The sequence below is a fragment of the Poecilia reticulata genome, linkage group LG23 (assembly GCF_000633615.1).
Source record: "Poecilia reticulata strain Guanapo linkage group LG23, Guppy_female_1.0+MT, whole genome shotgun sequence".
Taxonomy (NCBI): Eukaryota; Metazoa; Chordata; class Actinopteri; order Cyprinodontiformes; family Poeciliidae; genus Poecilia; species Poecilia reticulata.
In genome coordinates this window covers 10,726,372-10,750,383 of record NC_024353.1, presented here as the reverse complement: position 1 = coordinate 10,750,383, position 24,012 = coordinate 10,726,372, and the positions used below count along the sequence as shown (strand labels likewise).

The 24,012-nt window shown below is 40.9% G+C and overlaps 1 protein-coding gene and 1 long non-coding RNA gene across 11 annotated transcripts in view; one reads left to right on the top strand and one right to left on the bottom strand.

Annotated features, from left to right (window-relative positions):
• foxp2 (forkhead box P2) overlaps window positions 1-24,012 on the bottom strand; it is a 115,445-nt gene that overhangs the window by 54,911 nt on the left and 36,522 nt on the right. For 3 of the 10 annotated variants that reach the window (XM_008401036.2, XM_008401042.2, XM_008401037.2), the window contains exon 4: window positions 13,341-13,527. The exons of 1 other annotated variant lie outside the window; for it this stretch is intronic. In XM_008401036.2, the coding sequence (XP_008399258.1) occupies window positions 13,341-13,517 (177 nt within the window). In that variant the 5' untranslated portion in view covers window positions 13,518-13,527. Of the gene's footprint in view, window positions 1-13,340; window positions 13,528-22,204; window positions 22,411-23,608; window positions 23,708-23,829; window positions 24,007-24,012 lie in introns of those variants that run through there. 6 more of the 10 variants (XM_017302848.1, XM_008401038.2, XM_008401040.2 and 3 more) reach the window with 6 other exon arrangements.
• LOC103459468 (uncharacterized) overlaps window positions 22,909-24,012 on the top strand; it is a 4,945-nt gene continuing 3,841 nt past the window's right edge. The window contains exon 1 of the long non-coding RNA XR_532751.2: window positions 22,909-23,333. This is a non-coding gene — a long non-coding RNA (uncharacterized LOC103459468). The remainder of the gene's footprint in view (window positions 23,334-24,012) is intronic.

The window sequence follows — 24,012 nt, the reverse complement described above, 5'->3', positions numbered from 1 at the left end:
TTTATCAATGCATCTTACTGGGATTCTCTTTTAACGGATGGCAAAGGATAGGTAGTTTTAAAAACTGAAAGTGCAAAATCAATTTGCATTCAGCTCTCCTGAGTCAATAATTTGTAGATCCACTTTTCCCCATAGCACGAGGTTGCCACCAAAAACAAAAAACCAAAAAAAAAAACCAAAGGATATGTACATGAAAAAGAAAAAAGGAACCCTCTTGGATGTAATATTTGGTAGATTTTGTCTTACAAGAGCCACATATTCACTCTCTGCATCCTCATAATATGTTTGTCCAGTTGGATGAACTTACCCTGAACTTTATGCCGAAACTTGATACAAATCTTTGGTGACTAGGACGCAAAAGCTCACAGCGAGGGGTGAGGGAGTCATGATAATGGTGAAACAAAAATAAAGATGTGCCTTAGTTGCAAAAATGTTGTAATTGCAGGAATTGCATGTCTAAGTATGTGCAAATCCAGCTCCTATTTATTTATTTTTTGAGTGTGGGTAGACCACTGATGAAAAAAATAAACAGACCAACCAATTAGCAAATTCTTTAGCAAAACCACAGACAAATTCTGATTGTTTTGATAAAAGACTTTCCCCAAACGTATGTGGGTTCCTTCCAATGCCCATGTTCCACTAATTCAAAAGTTTTCAAGGATTCCGATTGCTCATTTTTATATAATTGTGACGACAAACATAAATGGCCACGTTGTTTTATTTTCTTGAAATTTACGCTACTCCATAAAAACTTAGACATGAGAGTATTATGCTTCACAAAAGGGTCTTTATTTTCAGAAGCAGCAAGAGATTTTTCATAATGCATTAATCTATAAAAAGGGAGGCAAAAAACTGAAAGATGAAGAAGAGATTATAAGTGTGGATGAAAGAAGAGGCCTGTTGTGAATGACATAACATATTAAAGATGGAACAGCAATATAAAAAAAACTACTTACAAAAAGAGCCTAACTGCTCATAAGTAGTGCTCAAATTATCCATTGATTTTATTCTATTTATTCTAAGACTATTGAACTTTCATTGAATATGTCCCCTGCATTAAATTAAATTCAATAACCCTTTCTTAATCCTGAAGGGAAACTAAATAATCAAAACAAGAACAGTCATTTTGAACTAACTGAGGGACCACCAGACATCAGTCATGGAGAGGTTTTAAATGTTTCTGTAAACTGAGACCGTATGTAAAACAGAGAGTGCAAACTACCAAAACAGGCAGGCTGTAAAATTAACCAGCCAATCTCAGTTTTGTTAGACTTAAGAAGTTATTGTACAAAAGTTAATAATTGATCAGAGCAGCATGAGACAACAAGCAGCCGTTTTTTTTTTTTTTTTAATAAAAAGCTGTTTTTGCTTAGTTTTTCACCTAACACAAGTAAAGGCCGCTGAAAAAATGTCAGCTTGTACTGACATAAGCTCAGCCTGCGTGGCGATTGAGCCCTTCTTTGCACGACCTCTTCTTGGGGGGAGGGGGTCTGCTGCTGAAGTTCAAAAGTACCAGTATCTGTCTGTCTCATCCTGCAGAGCTCAGGTTAAGTGTTGAGTCTAAGTGTTACCCTCTTCATGTGGTCGATGAGAGAGAGAGAGAGAGAGAGAGAGAGAGAGAGAGAGAGAGAGAGAGAGAGAGAGCAGGAGAGAGCGCTTTGACCTAAACTGTAGGTGAACCCTCCTGTTGTCCTTGGGTCAAAATGACCGAGATTTGTATGTGTTTTCCCTATACACAGAAAATGAGGACAACAGGAGGGTTAAGCTAAGTTATATAGTCATAGTTCTTGTTTATCTAATTCGGATCGGAAGAAATAACTCACCACAGCTTTATTTTCTATCAGGTTTGGACTTTAAATAGTTTAACAGCACTTTAAACAAGTCCATGTGATTACTTTGTCTCTTGCCCTGACAGTAGCTCCCCGTTGTTTAACACATCCCACAGTGAATGCCTCGCTACCCTCAAAGATAACCTCGATAAAAGCCTCAGCATCTGATGCTGGACAGGAAATGCACCCCGTTCCCTCCCCGTCTCTTTTCTAGATTGCGTTGCTTATGTAACGCCTTTATTTCCCTCCTCCTCTCCGGTTCGTCCGGTGTTGTGCCGCGATGCTTGACTTGCGAATTTTCCAATTACAGTGATGCATGTTTGACCTTTAAGTGAGCAAGAGAAGATATAGTTATCTACCTGCCTCACTGACAGCCAACCTACGTCAATCAGTTGTTGGCCTCATCCTCCTTCGCCACGCCATTCACCAACAGCTGGACTGGGATTTATGAGGCAAGCTTGCAATTGGGTTCGAAGATGAAGTTCAGTTTATGAACGTATGTATGCATTATCAATGGATTTTAAAGGGACTTCTGGTAGCCAATGTTTTTACAAATACAAATCTACAAAGTTTCAGCTCTCCTGTGTTAATATTTTACTACCTTCCCTCATACCACAAAACTGCCACCACAAAGTTGTTGAACATGTTTATCGATGTCATTTACTTCGATAAATAAGATTACTCAGAAATCAGCATACATGAGCAGCTTCAATGAATCCAGCTGTTCTGCCTCAGAGGACACTGCTGAACTAAGAATAACAAGATGAATTTTGTGCCTGTGACCTATGTGACAGGACAAAGTAAGCAAGCAAAATGTTTTCTTTTTTTTTTAACCCTTAAGACACCCCCGTATGCAATGATGTTCTGGGTTGTGAGCCATGTTTAACTTTTTTCTTTTTTTTTTTTGAGAAATTATCTCTGATTCCTATGACAGAAATATGTCCATATGATATGGCTTAAATATGAATTAACCACAGAGACATGCAGCTACACACACAAAAACAACAAAGAAAGAGATGTTAGAAACCTGAGTACGCCTCACTTCCACAAACAAAGACTTTTCCAGCAGCATCCTATATCACGCTTCTAAGAACAAGCAGGCATGAGCAGAATCACTTCTTTCATTTCAATTCTTTTTTTTAAAGAAAGGGGCTAATCTACATCTTTCATTGAATCAAGGATGGAAATTCACAAGAAATGCTTCTTTTTCAATTTCATGCTGAAGTAGCTCAAGTTAGTGGATGTAATTTCTCCTAACAAGAAAATTTATCACTCTGTCGCACACTTAGTCCGGCTATGTGAGAAAAGGGCCTCCCTTTCCATTTTTTTTTTTTTAAGGCTTTGATAAATGTGCCAAAAGCATGATCATTCCCTTCATAGCGCTCCATGCAAGAACCAAAACAATTACAGTGGTTCCAAAAAAGGAAAACATAAAAGCTAAGGGTGAAATCTGCATGAAAGATAAATGACACATACGTTAATACTGTGACACAGGCATTACCAAATGAAGCATGGACTAAACTAAGAGACACGTCTTATTTTACACATAAAGATGGCAGAATTTCTGACACTAAAAGATACGATAGGTTGCAGTTAAAAAAAAAAAAATTGCCATTTTGTAATTCTATCCTCTTTGCAAATGTTTTTTTTTTTTTACTTGCAAAGACAGAAATTCAGGCAAAGACTAACAAAGCAAAAACTCTCCCGAATCCATTTGAAGTTTTGTGCAAATGAGGATTATCAGGCTCGTGCCAAATGGCACGATGAAGTCCAAACAGGTGAAAAGAAACGCCTGCAGAACAGTATCTCAGAAACAATAATACGCATGGCCAAGCCACCAGCCTAATGTATATTTATCATGTAAACTTCTGATAAATGCATATGCAGAAACAATCAAATCTCCGGGCTTCTACTGGAAGATTGTTGCACTACACAGACTCAAGCGTGAAACCAATATCAGCTTAGTGTCCGCTCAAGCTTGAAGTGCCGCGCCTTGCCGACAAAAGCATGTTCTGCATATGCTCATGACCGCCTTTTCTTCTGCTTTTTTTTTTTTTCTTCTAATACATCAGGGTGGAACGAGCAGCTTTCCAGCGCTATCACTGATCAATTCCAGCGAGTTAAGTCTCCCGTGTGGGTAAATAAGCAGCGGTTAAGTCTTGATGAGGAATGGCAGGCGGTTTGAGCGTGAATACAAGCATGAGGGGGGGCGGGCCTGTCTATCTCTGCTGCAATGGATGCCAAGTGTCACTTCCATCATTAACCTCAGTACTCCAGTACATCTTACTCTCTCCCGTCTCCCAAAACAAATGTTCAGTTGAAAGCAATCAATCGTTGGGTTCTCCAGACCTTCTACAGGCCCTCGCAATTCAGTGTATTTGCTTACTTTATAAAGCAAGTAATATCTATCATGTTGCTGCAAATGGCACAGTAAGGAGAAGACCTCAAATGATGCACCGAGACCCGGCGGCTTGATCTCCAAAGCCTGCAGCGAGGAGTGCCAAAGCCAGCTCTAAGTGACATGTCAGTCAGTTTTTCAGTTTGCGGGCTTTCAATTCCCCCTCCCTGAGGCCCGGACTTATTTACCGCATTTGTATGAAAAGCTGTGAAAAGCAGAAGGCTCTCTTACATATGTATACAGTGTGTAGAGGCGATGCCTGAAAAAGTGTTTTCTTCTTACGGACGGGTGGCGCCCGTCCGACTACAAACAACTCGGGAGAAAAGCCATTTACACGTTGGAAAATGGGTCAGTGATGAAGGCAATCAGAGCGGCACCGGCTGCCAACAAATGAAACAACACAGCAAAGACACCTGGAATCTGTTAGCGGAGATTCCGAGCGCATTACGGGGAGAAGCGCCACTGACACTAAAGATAGCGCTCTCCTCTTGGTAGTCATCTTCTTAACCAGATTTGCAGTCATTTTAATATTAGTTAGAGGAGGCAAAGCGGGTATACACACAACAAACCGTCGGGCATGCGTTTCAGAGTCTGATTTGTTACTATTCATGACCAAAGCGGAGAGGGACTGTAATACGAGACATGCTTGTTAAATTCACAACACTCCAAAGCTGCCTTCTAGCAAATCCTGTCTTTTGGTTGTCAGCTTAAGACACCCTGGCATATGCATATGTAGGATTTTTAAGCTCTGTTAAATGGATAGCAGTGTCGTGGCCTATCAAATGACTGTAAGCCACTTGCCTTGTCGGAGGGGGAGGGAAGAGAAACATTTATAGAGAGAGCATGCAGCAGTGCGTTACCTTCCATGAATTGGAAAACATTTTTTTTTCATCCTGCTGTTAACTCCATATTAGACCAAAACAGAGGCATTTACATGTGTGCTTCCAGCTTGTGTGTGACAGTAACACTCCACCCTCCTGTATTAATGACTGTTTAAGCTGATGACAGGGGAGTGGCAACAAACAATGACAGAATGCCTGTTTTTGGGCTGCGAAGCTGCTAAAAATGATGCACCACTCAACACCAAGTCAGTCTGCAAATAAATTATCGAGGTGAAGGCAATAGCTCCAGCTCTCAATGAGAGAATGCGCGCGTCTGCGAGTGCGTATGCGTTCCTGTGTTATGTGTTGACGCTCATTGTGAGAGGACGTATAGATCCAGTGCCATTCATTTCCCCGAGCTGGACCAGGGCAGTTAGGGAGGCGTGAAAGGAAATGAGTTGTGAAGTGGCCATTGATCCTGGGGCTGCACCAGGTTAGCTGAAAAACAGCGAGATTATTGGCCACAGTGTGTGCACCTCGGTGACTGCCTCTTATTTACAACGGAGGTGGTTAACCCCGGCCAGGACGTTTATCACTCGACCGGTGCACTACACAGAAGAAATGGAGGCAGGGGGGGGTGGGAGTGATGTAGCAAAAGTCACCCCTAAATCAAATCTTAACCATGTCATCAGAATTCAACTGAATACAGTAAGAAATAATTTTTTTAAATGTGAATGTGCACTATTATACAATAACTGCGTACACCCCTTGAACTGTTTTATTTAATTTCAATCTGAAACTTTAAGATACTTTTTGGGAATTTTAAGGAAGAAAATCAAGTCAAAGCTGTTTTACTGTAATTCGTCCAAACTTAAACCAACTCCCCACAAAACCTATTGAATTAATACATAGACTCTTCATGAACATTACCCCAAACATTAAAAAGTCATGGAAACACTTTTCTTCAGCAGGGCCAGGGAAGTTTTATAGTATTTGGAAAGATGGGCAGATGCAAAAATACTTGAGACTGGGAGCTGTTCTTTGAGGTGCTCAAAGGTTTGCTGGAGGACATTTGTAAAAAAAGACACCATACAAAGACCAAAGAAGGTATTAGACACGTCATATGTAGAGAAGCACAGTTCAGGCTGCAGAAATTATTAATGGGAAAACTCTTACTTATACACCCCATCACTCTACAAAGAAATAAAGTCTTGAAGGAAAGCCACAGAGAGTCCCGTCTGCACTTTGCCACAAGATGTCTGCGCTATGCTGTGCGGACAGTTTTCTTTAGTGAGGGACAAGAAGCTCATCAAGGTTGATATAAAACATGATTAGAGCTATATACAGGACAGTCCTGGAAGGAATCAAATTAGATGTGACTGGCTATCTTTCCTGTCTGTTTCTTCTGTGGTGGTTTGTTCCTGGTTTTGTCGTGGAGCATCACAAATGGCATCATGAATAGCAGCAGCCCTGGACATAAATCCAAGTGAGAATCTGCGGCCAGACTGGAAAGCTGACTTCCAAATACGCTCTCCATCCAATGTGACTGAGCGTGACATATTTGATTAAAAAAAAAAGAAAAAGAAATATATCAATAATTGGATGTGCAAATCTAGTAGACATACTCTAAACACAAATACAATTTGACAAGAGAAAAAATAATAAAGTTTGTGGTTTGCAACTTGGCAAAATGTGAAAAAAAAACCAAGAGAAAAAGTATTTTCTTCCCATCTTTCGAGCCTTTTACTGCTCCTTGCCACTTGCTTGAGGATAAAATGTCCATAAGCATTCACTTCCATCAGATTTCCCTTCCATCCCCACTTTCCTCCGTCTCTTCTTCACTGTCCCTCTCCTCCTCGTCTCTCTTTCAAGCCTTGCAGCTTGACATTTCGCCGCGCTCTCAAGGGAACGACTGCTCGAAATGGAGTTAGTGGGAGAGCGCCACTGTAAATTCCAGGAGGCCGCATGTAATGTGTCTTAAACGGAGATGGACAGCCCAGGTTTCGAGGAGCTGAAGAATAAGGAGGCCAAAATAAAAAAAAAAAGAAACGGGGGGAGACAGATTGAGAGCAGGGGAAAGAGGTGGTGTCTGGATAGATAATAGAATAATGCTGTGTTTTGTCTGGGGAAGGGTGAGCAAACAGTAGCTACGCTCTGTCATTCACATCCTATATCTTTAGTGTCATCGCGAAGGGAGGAACTACAGCCCTATATGTCACAGGCCTGTATGTACTATTCTGTTGGGACTGTCTGCTGATAGCCAGGTTTGAAATAAAAAGAAGGATGGCTTTCATTGTAAATAAGTCAGACATATGGACTTCCAGAGAAGAGCTGTCTTTTCACTGAAAGGGGGAAATAATTTTACAAAGACATACAGTGCCCCTGCTTTTCCTTGCGCCTTCTCCTGCCTTTACTGCAAAACCTTATCTTGGCACGGACAATGATGGCTAACAAAGGCCTCCTTTATGAAATCGTTCATATTTCAGTTGAGGTCTTTCTCCTGTCCTGAGAGGTGATTGATGCATCAGTCCAGGACCGGTGTCTTATTTACACAGTTGAGTGGGGGCAATCTCAGGCCTGAAAGATAAACCTAATGAGCTTCTTTGTGTAAAGGTGCAAATGAGAGACACCATCCTTCTGCCCCTCCCTCTTCTGCTCCATCCAAAGGGACAGTCTGGGTGATTAGGCCTTTAAATTATGCTCAAGGGCAAAGCCCAGATTTGCATCTGAGAGGTGTGCGCGCGAGAGGGCGTGTGTGCCTACTCAAATATGGCGCAACGAGGCAGACAGGGGAGGCAGGTGAAGGGCAGGCGGCAGAAGATGCTCGAGGGTTGTTTGTGGAAAGTGATGGTCGGTAAAAACTGAGTGTCAGGGATCCAGAATTTACCCATCTCCCAACAACAAACTTGAGTTCCTGTACGTGGGAGATGAGTTCAGATGTGTGTGTCAAAGGTATGACACACACACACAAACACACACACTGTCATTTTGTCCTTTGTCTGTGGGGTAACTTTCTCCCTAATGACTTTCATTTTGGGGAGAATTTCATTTGCCCCTAAACCCTAAATACTACCCATCACTAGCTGTCAGATTTCTCATCCCCCCCTTTTTTTTCCTGCAGCTAAACTGCGAGGAAGGCAGGTTAATTGCTGTCACTCTCAAGTTGGACCACTGCCTACCTCTCGTGTAAGCGACAGGGGTAAAGCCTAGAAGTGAGATGGCACCTTGGTGCACTTATTGTAATTTATGTCAAAATGCTGCAGTCATTTAAATGGGGTTAGATCGTTTGCATATTGCTGCATCATGTGCCTCAGGAGAACCCTAAAGTGAATACTCAACCAGTTTACCAAATTTCAACATGTTTTTTCCTCTGACATGATCACAATATGCGGGTGGGGGGAGAGGGGATTCTTTGTGCAAAAGTAAACAAATATTTGTTGGGAAAAACAAGCAAAGAAAACATAATATGTCAAAAATGTAAGTCCTTCAAGTCAAGGTTGAGTTTAATATAGAAATCATCGCAACCCTAAAAATGAGTACTACTCTTTAGTGGCAAATGAATGTCTGTACAGTAGGCATGGGCTGGTTTAAAGCACCAAGGTACACCAAGAGTTTAGAAAGTTTCAAAAACGCTTATTCTTTCCATCCTACTGCTTATATGATGTGAAGCTCTTTTATTAAGCTGTCATAAAAAAGTGCAGGAGTTATTTTTCTGGCTTTAAGGAGTGAGTTCTAGTAATGTTCTAGTGGGATAAATATCATATCTCCTCAATTTTCTTTTTAAAGGTTTTTTGGCTCTAGTGGCCTTTATTTGAAAGTAGTTTGACAGGAAAGAGGGTTATGAGCGAGGGGGAAGACATGCGGCAAATGTCGCCAGGCTGGGAATCAAACCTGCAACCACCGGCATGAGGACTAAGGCCTCAATACATGGGTTGTGCTTTGCCCCTGCGCCACCACATCACCTATCTCCTCAATTTTCTAAATAATTTACAACAGCCAATAGTTTTAGTAAGTGGTGAATTGAATGTTAGTTGTCCACATGTTAAATTAGGCCCATCTGTTTTAGGCAGATGGGATAATGTTAATTTCAGTATAATCTTTCGACTTGAACTTGTCTGCCAAATATTTCATATTTGGAAAATATGACTGTACAAAAATGTAATAATTTTTTGTTCTTTGTTCTTTTATGAGAGCAGAACATAGCTATGCATTCCTGTATAATATTTGCTGTATTTTTTTTATCAACTTGTCGGCTTGAAAATGTACTATATTCAGTAAATGTTTAATCTATATTTTTTACTCCAGCCTCAAACTATAAATAGCAAATATATGGCATAGATGATATTATGTTCGCTGCAGTAATCAACATGGCATTTTATTTTAACACAGGGAACAACAGTTACCATGTTATGCGCCAATATTTTAACTTTATTGCGTAACAGAATGTGAAATTATGGCATTTTTACTAAAGAATCTCATACCATTCCTTGCTTGTTTTGCGGCGATTTAGCTCTAGCAGTCTGGCTAAAATAACTAACATGACAGTAATGGATTAGCCGGGACTTCCTCATGCTCCAAATATCAATATACTTCCTATGGAAGTGAGATAATTTAGAAGGGGCAGTAGTCCTGAGCACTGGCTCATCAATCCCACTGATAACCCTGGCAGGATTAAGTCTACAGACCACTGTAATCAACTAACTGGCTCATTATGGTACATTAAGGTATGGATTCAAAGATCAATGCATTTCTTGCATGTACACACATACCAGCATTACGCATTAAATCGCAATACTGATTACACAGCCAATGACAAATTGATTGGCAAGATGAGCTCAGCAGATTTTTTTTAAAATTATTATTATTTTTTTACAACAGAGATTTTACAGTGAGCGTTTTGCATAGTATTACAGCTGTGTAACATTCATCATTGGCTCTGATACATATCTGCAGCTGGCAAATTGCAATCAGATACAGTAGGTATCTAATCTGTGATCTCAAATCAAATTAGGTCTATTTGGACAACCTTGGGGACGTGGTGATGAAACCCTGACAGAAATTAGGGGCCGGAAATTTAATTGTGACGATGGTTATTAGCGAGATGGGAGGATAACAGACTGCTGGGCGTTGATCTGCATAAAAATAGGAAGGAAGATATACATTATGTTAGATGGAATAAAAACGTATCTCTTGTGCTTGGCACAGGAGAGTTTAATTTGTGTTTTGAATAAAAACAAAGTTTGTGTGTGTGTGTGCGTGTGTGTGTGTGTGTGTGTGNTGTGTGTGTGTGTGTGTGTGTGTGTGTGTGTGTGTGTGTGTGTGTGTGTGTGTGTGTGCGTGTGTGTGTGCGCGTGGATCTTCCGTGCTCTAAAAGCCTTTGGCCGAATCTAAGGTGACGAGACCTTAAGATGCCACTTTTCTAATTATAGCTGCAGGTGGTATTTTGGGGCTGCTAGGTAATGGCAGAACCCATAGGGACAGTAGAGAATTCATCAGTGCTTATTATTAATCATCCCCCAGCAGTGTGATGAGAGACTGAAGCTCCTATACCCACTGGACCACTCAATGTCATTCCAAATAAGGGCGGAAAATTAAACCCAACAACCTTATGTGTAAATGGACTCACAGCAAACGTGAATAAGGTTCTTTTTTTAATGTACAAATATATATGTTCACATTATAAATACAAAAGGAGCATTGCTTATAGATAATCCATCCTGAAATCTGTGTGAAATACATTCTTCTCATAAAAACAACAGCAAAACACCACTGCTAAGACAGGGGAAGCATAATTTATAAATTTAAAAAAATATTTTTTTATTTTTTTTTATCCTTTGTTAAAATATGGCCTCTCTTCGAAGTGTTGCGGAGTGTAACTCGGCGAAGGAAGTGTGAGTTAAGTTAGCAGCGCAGGGCCCCTGTTTTAAAAAAGCCTCCAGAGACCTGTTAGCTGGACTGCTCATTTCAATGTGTCTGTCTCAGGGTTGAGAGAAGACTCAGGCTGGCCTCTTTACAAGCCACGCACTGTCATTCACCCGCGAACCCCACCCACCCAACAGCCAGACGTCCATCTCGAAGTTTTAACTGGACATTTTAAGCTCGCAACACCTTTTTAGTTTTATTTTACTGCTTTCATTTTCTGTTCAGAGACGCACTAATCCATTGGCGATGGATGGAAATCGTCCGGTTTGCTCCTGATCATCACTGACCCGTGATCAGAAGATCAAATCCAGAAAGTCTGATCATTTTCTTGGTCAATTCATGCATCACAGCTGTAATCTTACACTTATTTGGTATTCAAAGACAATAATAAACCATTAATTAATTAATTAATTTGGAATTGAGTTTAACATAAGTTAAACAAAGTTTAGAAAAATGATTTGATGAAAAATAAAAAAGTCACACTTTTCCTGGTTATTGCAATGTCTGGTTTTCTTTGAGCTTCGATTGACAGATTTAGATTTTAAAACGATCAATTTCCAAGATTAGAATGCATAAAATGTATTATCTTCATCTTAAGACCAGAAATCGGTCTTGGCCAGGAAAACGTCTGATCAGTGCACTTCTGTTTCCAGGAAGACGATTTAATTTCAGTGTGATGTTTTGTATAGTTCCAGTCAGACTTGGTCATTTATAACTTCAAAAGTTATAAAAAATGCCCACAAAGATTTTAACATTACACATGCATGTCCAGCATTGTTAAAGCAATTTAAACAGACGTTGTAAGCCCAAAAATTGATAAAGATTGTCTCTAGAAAACTATTTTTAAAGATACACCAGAGTCAGAATCGCCTTTCTTTTGTATTTTTACGCTTATGTCTTCCAGCACTTGGAAAAAAGAGCTGATTGGGTCAAGTCAGACCTCAAAGACAACCAGGTATCGTTTTTCCTTCTCTATTTTGAAGTTGAAACAATCGCTGCAGAATTTATAAGACCAAACACCAACAAAAGTCAAAGATAAAACTTTTTTCTAAGAAACTATTATGTGAATGTTCTGAGAAGCAACATGCATTGCAAGTTTCCATTGATGTGTGCGGTAAAAGTAGTAAGGACTGGGGCAATGATGCAACCACCAGAACGATTTCTGGCATTCTGCTGTGGATGGATAACCACAGTAGGGATCAAGAGGATTGTGCTATATCAAATGTACACACACAAACCCAGACGCATCGGCATCTATTGTACTCTCCTGACTGATCTGACCACGGGGGTTCAGCTGCCTTCAAAACACACACACACACACGCACACACACACACACACACACACACGCATGCACATAAATATGCTTGCATGAAAACTCTCATCAGGCCAAAAGGACAGCACGCATCATTACAAACCTGCGGCGTCACTCCTATCCCCCTCACCCGATCCAACCCGAAGCATGGCCCTCTGACCTAATCTCCCATTGCTCTTTTGGCAAACTGTCAAAGCCATCATTCACCGTGAAAAGACACGAGAGACACTTGACTCCTTTACTCTGCTGGCGACTGACTTTCACAACTCCTGCCCCCCAACCACCACCTCTAACACACACACCCCCTGCAGCTCATTCACCCCGCAACTTGCTCAGACTGAGACGGGTACGACGGGACAAAGCTTGGAGAAGACAAATCCCAAAGTGGACTTTAAAATATTTGTCACAAAAATAAATGTCAGTTATATTGCGAATGACTTCTAGTAGCAGAAAAGTGTGCATGCAAATGTGATTTTCAAGTGTCCCATTAAAGGGTTTTTCGTGTTTATGTGGCGAGTTAGGAGGCCCTCTGGTGGATACAGTGCAGCCATGACATACACACCTATTGTACACTTCCCCACTGCCCAAACTGGACTGTACAAAACCCAAGCACACATTCTTTCACTCTCTCTCCCCCTCTCTCTCTCATTCTACGGTGCGCACACACGCACACGCATGCACACACCCTCTCCAGACCTTCAGCTACGTGGCCTGAAACAACTTCTATATGTGCATTAGCTCCACTACAAACACAATAAAGTCCTTTGGAGAAGTCACAAGAATTCCTTTCCGCCATCTACAAGCAAAACACGTCAACAAACTGCAGAGAGAAAGTTTACCAACTGCGCAAACAGCTTGTTATATAAACACCGCCGCCTTCCATAGTCTAAGAAAACACACAAAACAATATAATAAGTCATTTTGTTTCCTGCCTATATGCAGAATGCCCCGGTGCCGCCTGAGCAGAGAGAGCAAAGCAGAGCGGAGAAAGGGGGGGAGAGCACAGCAGAGTGGGAGTGAGAGACGGGAGAGGAGACGGGGGAGAAACACAACTTACCTGCTGTTGTTGCAGATGCAGCAGCTCGACTGTGCTTACTTCGCTGCTTGTGTCACCAGCGCTTGATCTCCCATCTCTACTGCCAGCCTCTAATTGGCTGCTGCTTAGGGTGCTCATTCCATTTTGACTCATTGAACTGTTGCTTATTGTCTCTGTGGCCGACTCCTGCATCATCATGATTTAAAACCTAGAAGTGATTAAGAGGCACCGGTTAGGGCTCTTCTCGTTACAATTCCCCCCCTTTCTTTTTTTTTTTCCTTTTTTCCCCCCTTTCCGATTTTTTTTCCTCCTCTTTTCTTTTCTTTGCACGCGTCCATTATCAAGCCCTCGGTCCCCCTTTGCAAATTAAAGCATTTAAAGAAGAGGGAGGGGTATGGGGGTGCTGCAGGAGGAGCAATTATGCATTCATTGTGTAAATGAAGCAATACAAAGACATGCATGTCCTGGTCTTTTCTAGAAATTGAAAAGGCTTCTAAATGTGTAAAATGTTTACGTTCAGTAAAATTTCTAAAACTTCAAGTATCTTATTTTATCGCTGCTGAACTTAACTTAGAAAACATAGTTTCATTATGAAAATATGCTCTTAGTATGTTTTATCTATAAAAAGAGAGAGAGAGAAAAAAGAAAAAAGCAGAATCTACAACACACTTTTTGATCAATTTGAAATAAGTAGCCTAATGATGCAAAGCTAATCATGCTAAATTAAAATTTGGGAGTGGGGGCAGTATAAAGAGGAGGAACCAAATCACATGGTGTAAGCCCTGGTGATGAACACTGTAATGGGTTTGTCATCCCTGCTCTCGCTAAATAAAATCTGCCTTGCAGGCTTCCATAGAGAAAGGATGCTCATATTTCATTTATTGGCCCATTTTCCCCCTTTCTTTTTCCTTTAATCAAACCTTCTTACACAGCTGTTTATTCTGTGACATTTATTTTAAAATCCAGCACTGCTCAGAATGACATTTAGCTATATAAATAATAAACTGCTGCAGCTGTAACTTTAAAAACACTGTAAATAAAAGAAGGAACAAAACAAAAAAAAAACCCTCAAAGTTAAATTTGATATCTTTTACACGGAAAACTGAAACCACAAAATGAGAACGTAATCTCACTAATAACTGTGCTAAAACCGCATAAATTATGCATAGAACCTCCTGTCTTTTTAGTAATAAATGTTTTATAATCATTCCCAACATTTAATGCTAAGTGCACTTGCCGTAAGAGAAAGGAGCTCCACTATCAGTCGACATTTTTGCAATAAATGAAAAGTCTCAGACACTTAACATGGTATAACACACAATTTTACTATCTCTCCATTCAGAGCACCTTTTTTAATTTTAAACTGCTATTTATAAAAATGTGGAATTTTTTTTTTTTATAGAAAAGAAACGAGAAAAAGCTGAGTGTATATGCTTTCCAACCGTGTGCATTCTCTGGCCTGTAAATACCATTTTAATAGAAGTGCGGACACGTCCTCGCGTGTTTGCATGTGTGTGTGCTTGTGTGTGTGTGTGTGTTTGACAAGGGGCAGATACAGGACAGGCCTTAAAGGATGTCCACAGCCAGGATAAACAGGATCTACGGAGGGAGAACAAACAGGGGCTGAGCTATTACACAGAGCAGGGCGACAGCTGCCCGGGACACAAGTAAATAAGGGAAGAGGCCAGGACAAGGCGTGCTTGTGAACAAACAGGGCCCCTGTTTAACACCGAGCCGCTTACTGCTGATGGAGAAAGACGCGGTGAGAAAAGACAGAGACAGAAAAGACAGGAGAAAAAGGAAGGAGAGGGCGAGGGGAGGCGAGAAGGGGGGGATAGGCGGATGACGGAGAGAGAGACAGTGGGAAGGAAAATAAGGGAGGTGGTGGCAGGGTAGAGCGGGTGGAGGGGGGGGTTGGATTGGCACAATGTGACATCCAATCCGGTGATGAATCTCAGCATAAGAAACTCAAGGCTGCAGCCGAGATCAGCCGGCTAATAAGTATTCAAATTAGGCATAAATTTTACATGCCCAATGTTTAAAATATTCAGAGAAAGACTGTCTGATTGCCTTTACTACCATTTTATGAACATTCTAATGGAGCTCGGATCTCTCCGCTTTTTTGTGCTTTCTTTCTTTCCTAGACCGACGAGGAATGTTCGGAAAAACTTGGAAGATATATGAGACGAGGAAATAAGGATTTTTAATAACATCTGAATGCATGCAAAAAATAAAAAAATTGCTGCTGGGATTTTTTATTATTATTATTATTATGCGCTTATTCCAATATGAAAAGTTAATGCCCAGCAAAAGAACAATTCACATTTTTAGTAAGATTCCACAATCTTATCTCCTCGCTCCAAAATAAAACGTCTGCGCTTTATGGCTAGCTGCTGCGTTCTGATAATGCAGATATATGCAAAACGTATTCGCAGAGATCAGATGGTGCTTTAACCTTAATGACAGCGGTGAGATAAATTAATTAGCCATCAAAAGGCGGCATTCAAATCTGCCAATTAGAATGTCAATTAGGAACACAGCCGGGCTGCGGCGACGAGCGAGCAAGCGAGCTAACCGAGCCGCAGATCTGACTGTGGGGGTGATGGGACTGTCACACAATGCTCACGAGAGGCAGATAGTGACGATCCCCGGCACCTGAGGGTGTGACTGCGTGAGGCGTGGAGCTGCGTTTGTGTCTGAGGGGGTTGCAGGCTCTGACCCGAGCTCAGTCTGCATTGAACCAACTGGGTTAGAAAGAGCCACAGAACATCCCCCAGGTGAAAGAAACGTGCCGGAGTGTGTGGGCTGAAGCTGCCAACATGGCCTTACAAGGGATTTCCAGGACTGATATTACCTGGGAATACACCCCCTTCTTATGGAGGGGAGAATATAAGGGACGGCTGAGACTGAGGTAGCTGGATGGCGTCACCAGAGATGGACCAATCAATTGATCGGAAATGGGTGATTGATTGAGCCCGACTGGTGATGATAAGGAACTTAAATTGTGAAAAAAGTATTTTTTTAATTCACTGAATGTCTCATGATTAAAGGCTTCTCTTTAGATTTTTGCTTTTAATAGTGCTTCTAAATAGCAATATAAAATTCTTTAAAAAATAGTCAAATATTCTGGAAAAATGCTTTGTGTAAATCAAGATAATCTTATTATTTTCTTTTTTTTCTTTTACCGTTTTTAATTGTTGAAGACGTATTTTACCCTCGCCCACTCAGACATGGTAGTAACACGTACAGTAGTGAAACAATTTAAAACAGATTCTTTTTTTAGGCCCCATATCCTACAAAACATACTTGAGTGCAACCTGCGGTGAGATTCTACAGCTGAATGTGCTAAAGAAGTGAGATAAAAGCTTTTTTAGGATATAATGCAGTTCTCAGATCAAGAGATATATGCTTGGATGCATAAAAAAATTTAAGTAATATAGTAATTCCTTAATTTAAAACAAAGAAAAGCTGCAGTAGATGCCAAAACAACAAAAGAAATCAATAGTGGCAATGAAAATCATTATTGGTGCAAATCTCGATCTCCCCTCTAAATTTGCTGCTGTTAAAAACCCCTGATGCCTTTGATGTGTCCTGATGAGGTCCACTGTGAAGCCTCAAATTAGCTTCAACAAATATTTCCTCTTGGATCTTGAAAACTAATCTGCTCCATCGCAATCCGAGAAAGACATCGCGGGCAAGGTGTTTGGCTCCAAAATTGGGAGAAATTCTATCGTTTTCCTTTAAGAGGTGACACAACAAAGGTTTAGTGAAAATTGAGCCTTTACTCCCACACACACACACACACACCTATCATTAAAGGGTAGAAGAAGCGGCGCTCCATCTTTGTTTGCGAGCTCTAAAAGCCCTTAATGTAGCCTCATTACCTGACCTGTCTCCTGCTCTATCATGTGCCGTAAACACACACTGTGACACTGACCATCCATCTAGAGGGGCGAGCGCAGCTGTCTGCTCCGAGCACACTGAGGAATTTACCGTGATGCAGTGTTAACACACTGCTGCCCTGACACCGGTTTCATCTCCGAGACATCCGCTCTTTTGGTGTGACGACACTCTCCGTTTGCTCATTCTACATGCGTGAGTTGCAGAAAAAAAAATATTTTTATCACAGAGGGCAGGACAGGAAGAAAAAGAGAGAAAAAAAAAGAAAGAAAAAAGAACAAAAAGTGACCGGTAAACCTGCGATCCCAGACGTGCGTTCGTTATCAGCTCACATTTCAGGTGGCTGCCGGGATCTCTTGCTGGGGTTTGAGAGATCAAAATAACAAGAAAAGGAAAAATAATAATAGAAATTACATTTCACACTCTGATGACTCCCCACAGCTCTCTGATCAAGGCGAGATACGGTTACCATTTGAAATAATCACTGATTCTGTGCTTGAGTGAAATTAATTCATCATTGCCATAAGTTACTGTGCGTGCAATATAAAGAAGTAGCTGTGCAAGGGCAAGAGCTCACATATTTAATACTTGAGATTGCTTAATAAATCAAAATGCCACGCGCTGTGCTGACAAAAAGAGTTGAGAAAAGCAAAAAAAAAAAAAAAAAAAAGAATTTGGAACAGCTTGAAACGTTAAAAAAAAAAAGGCGAAAAGGCGACATTCAACAAAACTTGATTTTGACTGTTTGTTTGTGTCGTTTATTTGTTGATTTTTGCAACAAGCTGTCACGGGATCCAAAATCTAATTCTTTTACGCTTAGAGCGAGGAGTAAGAATGGAAAAACGAGGAGTTCTAGTTTAAAAAAAAAAAAACATACCCTCGGATTAAGCAAGGCAAAGTCAGGCTGGTACACCTTAGAATTAAAAGCTTCCTTTTTGGCGCTAAAGGACCACATAAAGGAGCATTAATGACTACTTCTTATAAACCTGTGTACGGTAATGGTTTCTGCTCACAGATAGAGGAATTTCAAAAGTGCTTCACCGGTGAATAAAGATTACTTTGGAGGGTGGGGATTGGGGAGGGGGGAAGAAAGAAAAGGGCTGAAGAAATCATATTTACAAAATCTGAAGTGGGGGCCAAATGAAAAGCGATGAATGTGAATAATGGACTTTGCTTCTTCTTTTTTTTTTTTTTTTAACGCCGGATTAACATTATTCAAAGCAACAGAATCAAATGTGGTTATCTCCTGTCCAATGAGCCCTGCATTGAGAAAAAACCACAGTCATATTTCAATTCTTCATTTGAGCCCCGACAATAAATCGTAGTTCTGTGATAGGAGACATTCAGTGGAGAATGTTCAGAACTTAATTCTCCTCTATTTACAATAAGGAGATGAGACGGAATAAGATAAAAGGCGGACTATTTGCAGGAGTGTGGAAGTGTTCCTGAATGAATGTGCGGGGATGTGTCGGAGTCGGCGTTCCGAGGAGAACAGAGAGAGAGGGGAGAAAAGTGACAAAGACAACCGGAGGAAAGAGTATAAACTGCGTGCTCAATTGTACGGGCTGCACAATGTTCCTTTTGTGATCAAATGCAAGAAGTGTTCATGGATCATATGCATGATACTGTTTTAAGGAAGATGTATATTCAATAGATACGGCTACGTCATAGAAAGCATATTTGAGGAAAAGCAAGAATACACAAAAAGCAATTTTTCAATCGATATTGACCAATTATTCTCCTGATTGGATCTGATTGGCCATTGCCTCATAAAATCTTTTTTTTTCTTTTCTTTTTTTCTTTTTTTTAAAAATCCATCCAAAATGTAAACTCCCATCATTTTCAGTCTGAAAACACACAACTTGAATGTGACTGGTTAGCGACTGAAAAATCTGAATTTCTTTTCAAATCACTGAATGCCTCTCAATTAAGAATTAAGACAGTTTTCCATGCATGGATGTACCAACCCACAGCATGTACTCTGATATAAAACTCTTTGAGTTTAATAAAAGACTCATGTGCATTGATGCATAATTGGGAATAATCCTGCGATTCCTTCATTTTGTTGTATTCTAAAGCAATAGCTTAACAAAATGACCAGGAGCGCTTTTTTTGTCTTTAATGTGTTACTGACTAAGTAAAAAATATAAAAAATTAAAAATCTGTCAAAATCAGAATTGGCTGGTCAGATCTCAAGGAAAAAGAAAAATTGGCAGCAGCCAAGAAAATCGGATCGGTGTATTAGATAAAAAAAATAAATAAATAAATGTTACGTGACTTCTTGTGCAGCAGAAACAGGCATGCTGCAGATAACACCCCTAACAGAAAAAGAAAAAGAGGAGGAGAGAGAATAGTTTCTTTCTCGCATTTAGGCTCGTCCCATATCATTTACATGTCCCCCCCGTCAGACGCCACGTTCTGCTGAGGCAGGAAATGGCTGAGCAAGACTGTGACGAAGGCCGATCCGTCTGCTCTCATTTGCATATTTGCCAATTCTGTTAATTAACTCGGCCCACCTAATCAGGGCTAATTGACCTATAAAGAGGAGAGGCCTCATTGTCTCATCCAATCATCTTTATCAGGAGTAGAGGAGGTTGCACTTGTGAATGTGCGGCACTTCCGACCTTACTGTATTTATAGACCTCACGTGTGGGAAGTATTGCGCTGAGAAAAGATGTTTTCTCTCTTTTTTTTTTTCTTTTTTTTTTTTTATTCTGCGAGTGATCACAGCTGAGCTGCTTTGACGCGGAACAAGACCTGGATAACAAAAAGACGCGAATGGACAAATTCCCTTCTGGGAAGAGAGCAGAGAAAAATCAGAGGAGGTAATGACAGCTGGATCGGTTTGACTCTCCGGTCCCCCCCTTTTTTTTTTTTCCACAGCGGGGCAGATCCAGCGGACGGCTCCAGCTACAGAGACATAGCTCATTGTGACGTTTCCAGTTATTTCTGGTTGATTAGGGCCATTATGTCTCAGGCTCTGATTTATGTTGTCATTCCCTCTCAGCAGTCCTGCATCGATAGATCTTAATGAATTGGTAAATAAGGGCGAAGATTGCACCTGACAACACCTCAACATTCCTCATTCATACCCGACAAGATTTATGTAACCAATTAGAAGCATAAAAAGCAGGACGGGGGGGAGGTATTCAGAAGAAGAAAAAAAATTGAATAATCTTTCTTTTGGAAATTGCAAACAGATAATGAGGACTCTTTAACCTCGGATAAGTCGTACGTTTCACATGAAAGGTTAAAAGATTCCTTTTTTTTTTTAAATTGCAAAAAGAAGACTCACACTTGCTTGTCGTAATTTATAACCAAATAAAAATATGTATATATTTAAAAAGAAAAAAAAAAGATAAATAAAAGATGATCATGCTTCATCAAAAACCTTCAAATGCAAATGTTAAGCTAAAATAAAGAAAGTAAAAACAAAGTAAGGCATTGCGTCAGTGAACAGGTGTGTGAGGTCAACGTTTCGCAGTTCACTGATTAAAAGTCATTTGCATTTTCTAATCGAGCAATGTTTCGATTTTTTTTTTTATTCCTCCAAAACGTGGCTCTGGAATCCTTTCACTGACAAATAAAAGTCCGCTTTTGCAATAAAAAAAATAAAAAGAAAAAGAATTGATAAAAGTGCTGATCATCAATAGTCGAGCGACAGGACAGGAAGACCCATAGGGCAGGAGTGAACAGAGGTGGAAAATTAAAGTGGAGTGATACGGCTCCTTTTCTAGCCTCCCTCCCTTCAAGCACATGCAAATGAGGCCGTGCTGCTTAACTGCATCATTTATGTGGATAATAGCGGCATCATCATTACGGAGGGGAACTCAAATTAAATTACATCACAATTAGCATAACAAAGTGATTGGTTAAACTTTCAAAACAAATAACGCGACTCGGCTAATGAATGGCGTTAATTGGCCGGTGAGCGTTCTAAATAAAACACGGAGGTAAACATGTGTTTCAGTTAAATAAATTCAAAAAAAATTCTGTTGTTTTGTTTCAAAGGGGGCAGGAAAAACAACAAAAAAAGAGAAGATTTCATGAATACTGCCAGGGGGATTTGCAAGCTAAAATATAAAATGTGTAGCATTTAATTTTATTGTGCTAAAGAACCTATTATACGCCAGACTCTGGAGAACAATGTAAATTATCTGCCTTCAGAATGGAGTTTGGCCAATTCTCCGTGTGAGCTAATCACATAGCTCATTATGCATTAGGGTATTAAATTATGAAGAAGAGTCCCTTTCGCATTCCTGCACAAAGCCCTATGAAATGTTAATAATATGCCCACAATAGCCCAATACCGAGCCTCGCTCACGCTCATCAATATTTAAGTAAACAAATGATCCCGCTCGCCTTTGATAAAGATAATTAGCGCTTCGACAATGATGAGTCTCGTGACCTCTCGCCTTTTCAAACTATACATCTGCTCTGAAGAGTTTGGATTTTTTTTTTCCCCCCCACAAACAAACAAGTCAAATTTTCAGCACTTTCAAAACACAATTATTATTTCTATCAATTTTACAAATGCAAGTAATGCATCTGTTTTTAAAAAAAATTATTTTAGTTTATTGATCAGTGATTATCGTAGCAACATCTGATTCAACACGAGTGCAGAGAGAGAGAAAAAAAAAAGTCACATTTACACAATCACACATCCACCTTGGTGCATGCACTCGTGCACGCGCGCACGCACACACTACAGCAATTCATCAGCACTAATTAAGCAGCAGATTAACAGAGCCCGCAGACTGAGGCTGAACAGCTCCACAGTGGGACGACCAAAGTGGGGGGAAGGCAGCCCGGCAATAAAACACAGCCATTAAACACAGTCAAGAGCCTGGAGTCGACTACGGATGACAGAAGATTGATGGGTGGGTGACCGGACGGATAGATGGATGGACGGATTGATGAAGGGATGGACAGAGTGGAGTGTGCGTGGCATTTTTTTTTTTCTTTCTTTTTTTTTTTTTTTTTACCTGAAGAAGTTGAGGAGTGCCAGAGATCTTGACCGGACAACAGAGAGCTCGCCTCTGCCACCGGCGGCGAGGGGTGTCTCGCAGCGACGCCCGCAACTCGACTGGTGTCACCGTGTGAAGAGGCAACACTATCTGTGTCATCACTTCAGCCGTGTTTATGGGGGATAGCATCATAAACAAGCCGCCTCCCCCCCACCACCACCACCAACACCACCACCTCCCCTCCCCGGTTGCCCCTCCACCCCCCAACACCACCACCACCTCTTGCTCCCTCGCTCTCTCCCCTCCTCTTGCCACCTCACCGCCACTGTGCCATTCATGCATACTTAAATCACCCTTGCCCTATTAAAAAAAAGGAGGCAAGAAAGAAAGAGACTTTCGTGACAATTATTCTATCATTTCCAGTTGTCAGTGGGGCAATTACAGACAGGGGGCCCCTGAACAGGTCAGACATGTAGGCCCAAAAGAGGAGGCTCGACTTGGCAGAGAGGGAATAGAATGGGAGGGGGGAACGCAGAGGGTGTGTGAGCAGAGACGGTGGGTTCTTTCTCTCCACGTTGGATATAATTAGACTGTCATTTACCCAGCTTGCTGCTGATCAATTTTTGTATATCCTGGAAAACTTCACTTTTTTTCCATTCAAAATTTTTTTTTTTAAATCCAATTCTTTTGAGTTTTTTTTTTTTTTGCCATGGTTCATTTTAACAACTTTAATATTTATTTTAATTCCCTAAATAAGTTAGAAAAAGAGAGAAAAAAAACTGTTAAATCCGTGCTTTCTAGGTGCAAGAGAGCACGAGTGCACGTCCAGGTGCTCCCTGCATGTGGGTGGGTCCTGTGTGTGTGTGCGCGCGCCAGAGAGAGTGTGTGAGCAGAGGTTCACATGTGGACTGCTTCGACTCGTCTGAGGATGCTTGCCGGCTCTCTGCTCGCGTGCTCTCGCTGCTCCGATCGTGCATCTGCTTTGCTAAAGTGGGATAAAAAATACATATATATATATATATATATATATATTTAAAAAAAAATTTTTTTGCTCGCTCGCACATGTGGACTGGTTTTCGAGACAGGGGCACGGAGACAGAAGCGGGGCTGGAGGGACGCTGCTAAGAGAGGTGCAATCGCCGCGAAGGTATGTGTCTCTGGCTTTATTCTGAGCTTTTCTTTTCAGCCCTGATTGTGCGTAGGTCAAAGTGTGTGTGTGTGTGTGTGTGTGGGTAAAGAATCTGAAAAGGATTAGTGAAAGCCTGAGCGTCAGTCCGAGTCCTACGCTGAGCTCGAGCAGAAAGTAAAGAGCACTTAAAAACAATTAGCCAACATCACATCTGTGCATTTCCGACCTGCACGCTGTCACAAAGCACTCCAACTACATGCCAAAATAGAGTCGCAAAGACGAAAATGACCTACCTTTTAAACAACGAGGGAGAAATCCACTCTCCTCAGTAAGAAGCATTTGAAGAAGTATTCTTAGAAACCTGACGGCAATACTGTGTCAAAAAACAAAATAAAATAAAAAAACCACAAGCAAAAAAATAAAGACTGGCGAGACAGTCGCAGAAAACAGAATGAAAAGTGAGGTGGAAAAAAGAGGGAAAAAAATGTAGAGAGGGTAACTAGCTGGCGCTTACTGTCAAAGACATCACCAGAGAAGTATTTACGGCCGTATTTACAGTAGTGCGCGGGGAGAGCACCTCTGCCTGGTCACGTCTGAGAGACAGTTGCCGTTTCAGCGCTGCCTAATTAAAACAAGTCAGGCAGCCCCGCTGGATTGTTTTGACGCCTGAGGACCAATAGTACACAAAAACCAGTGG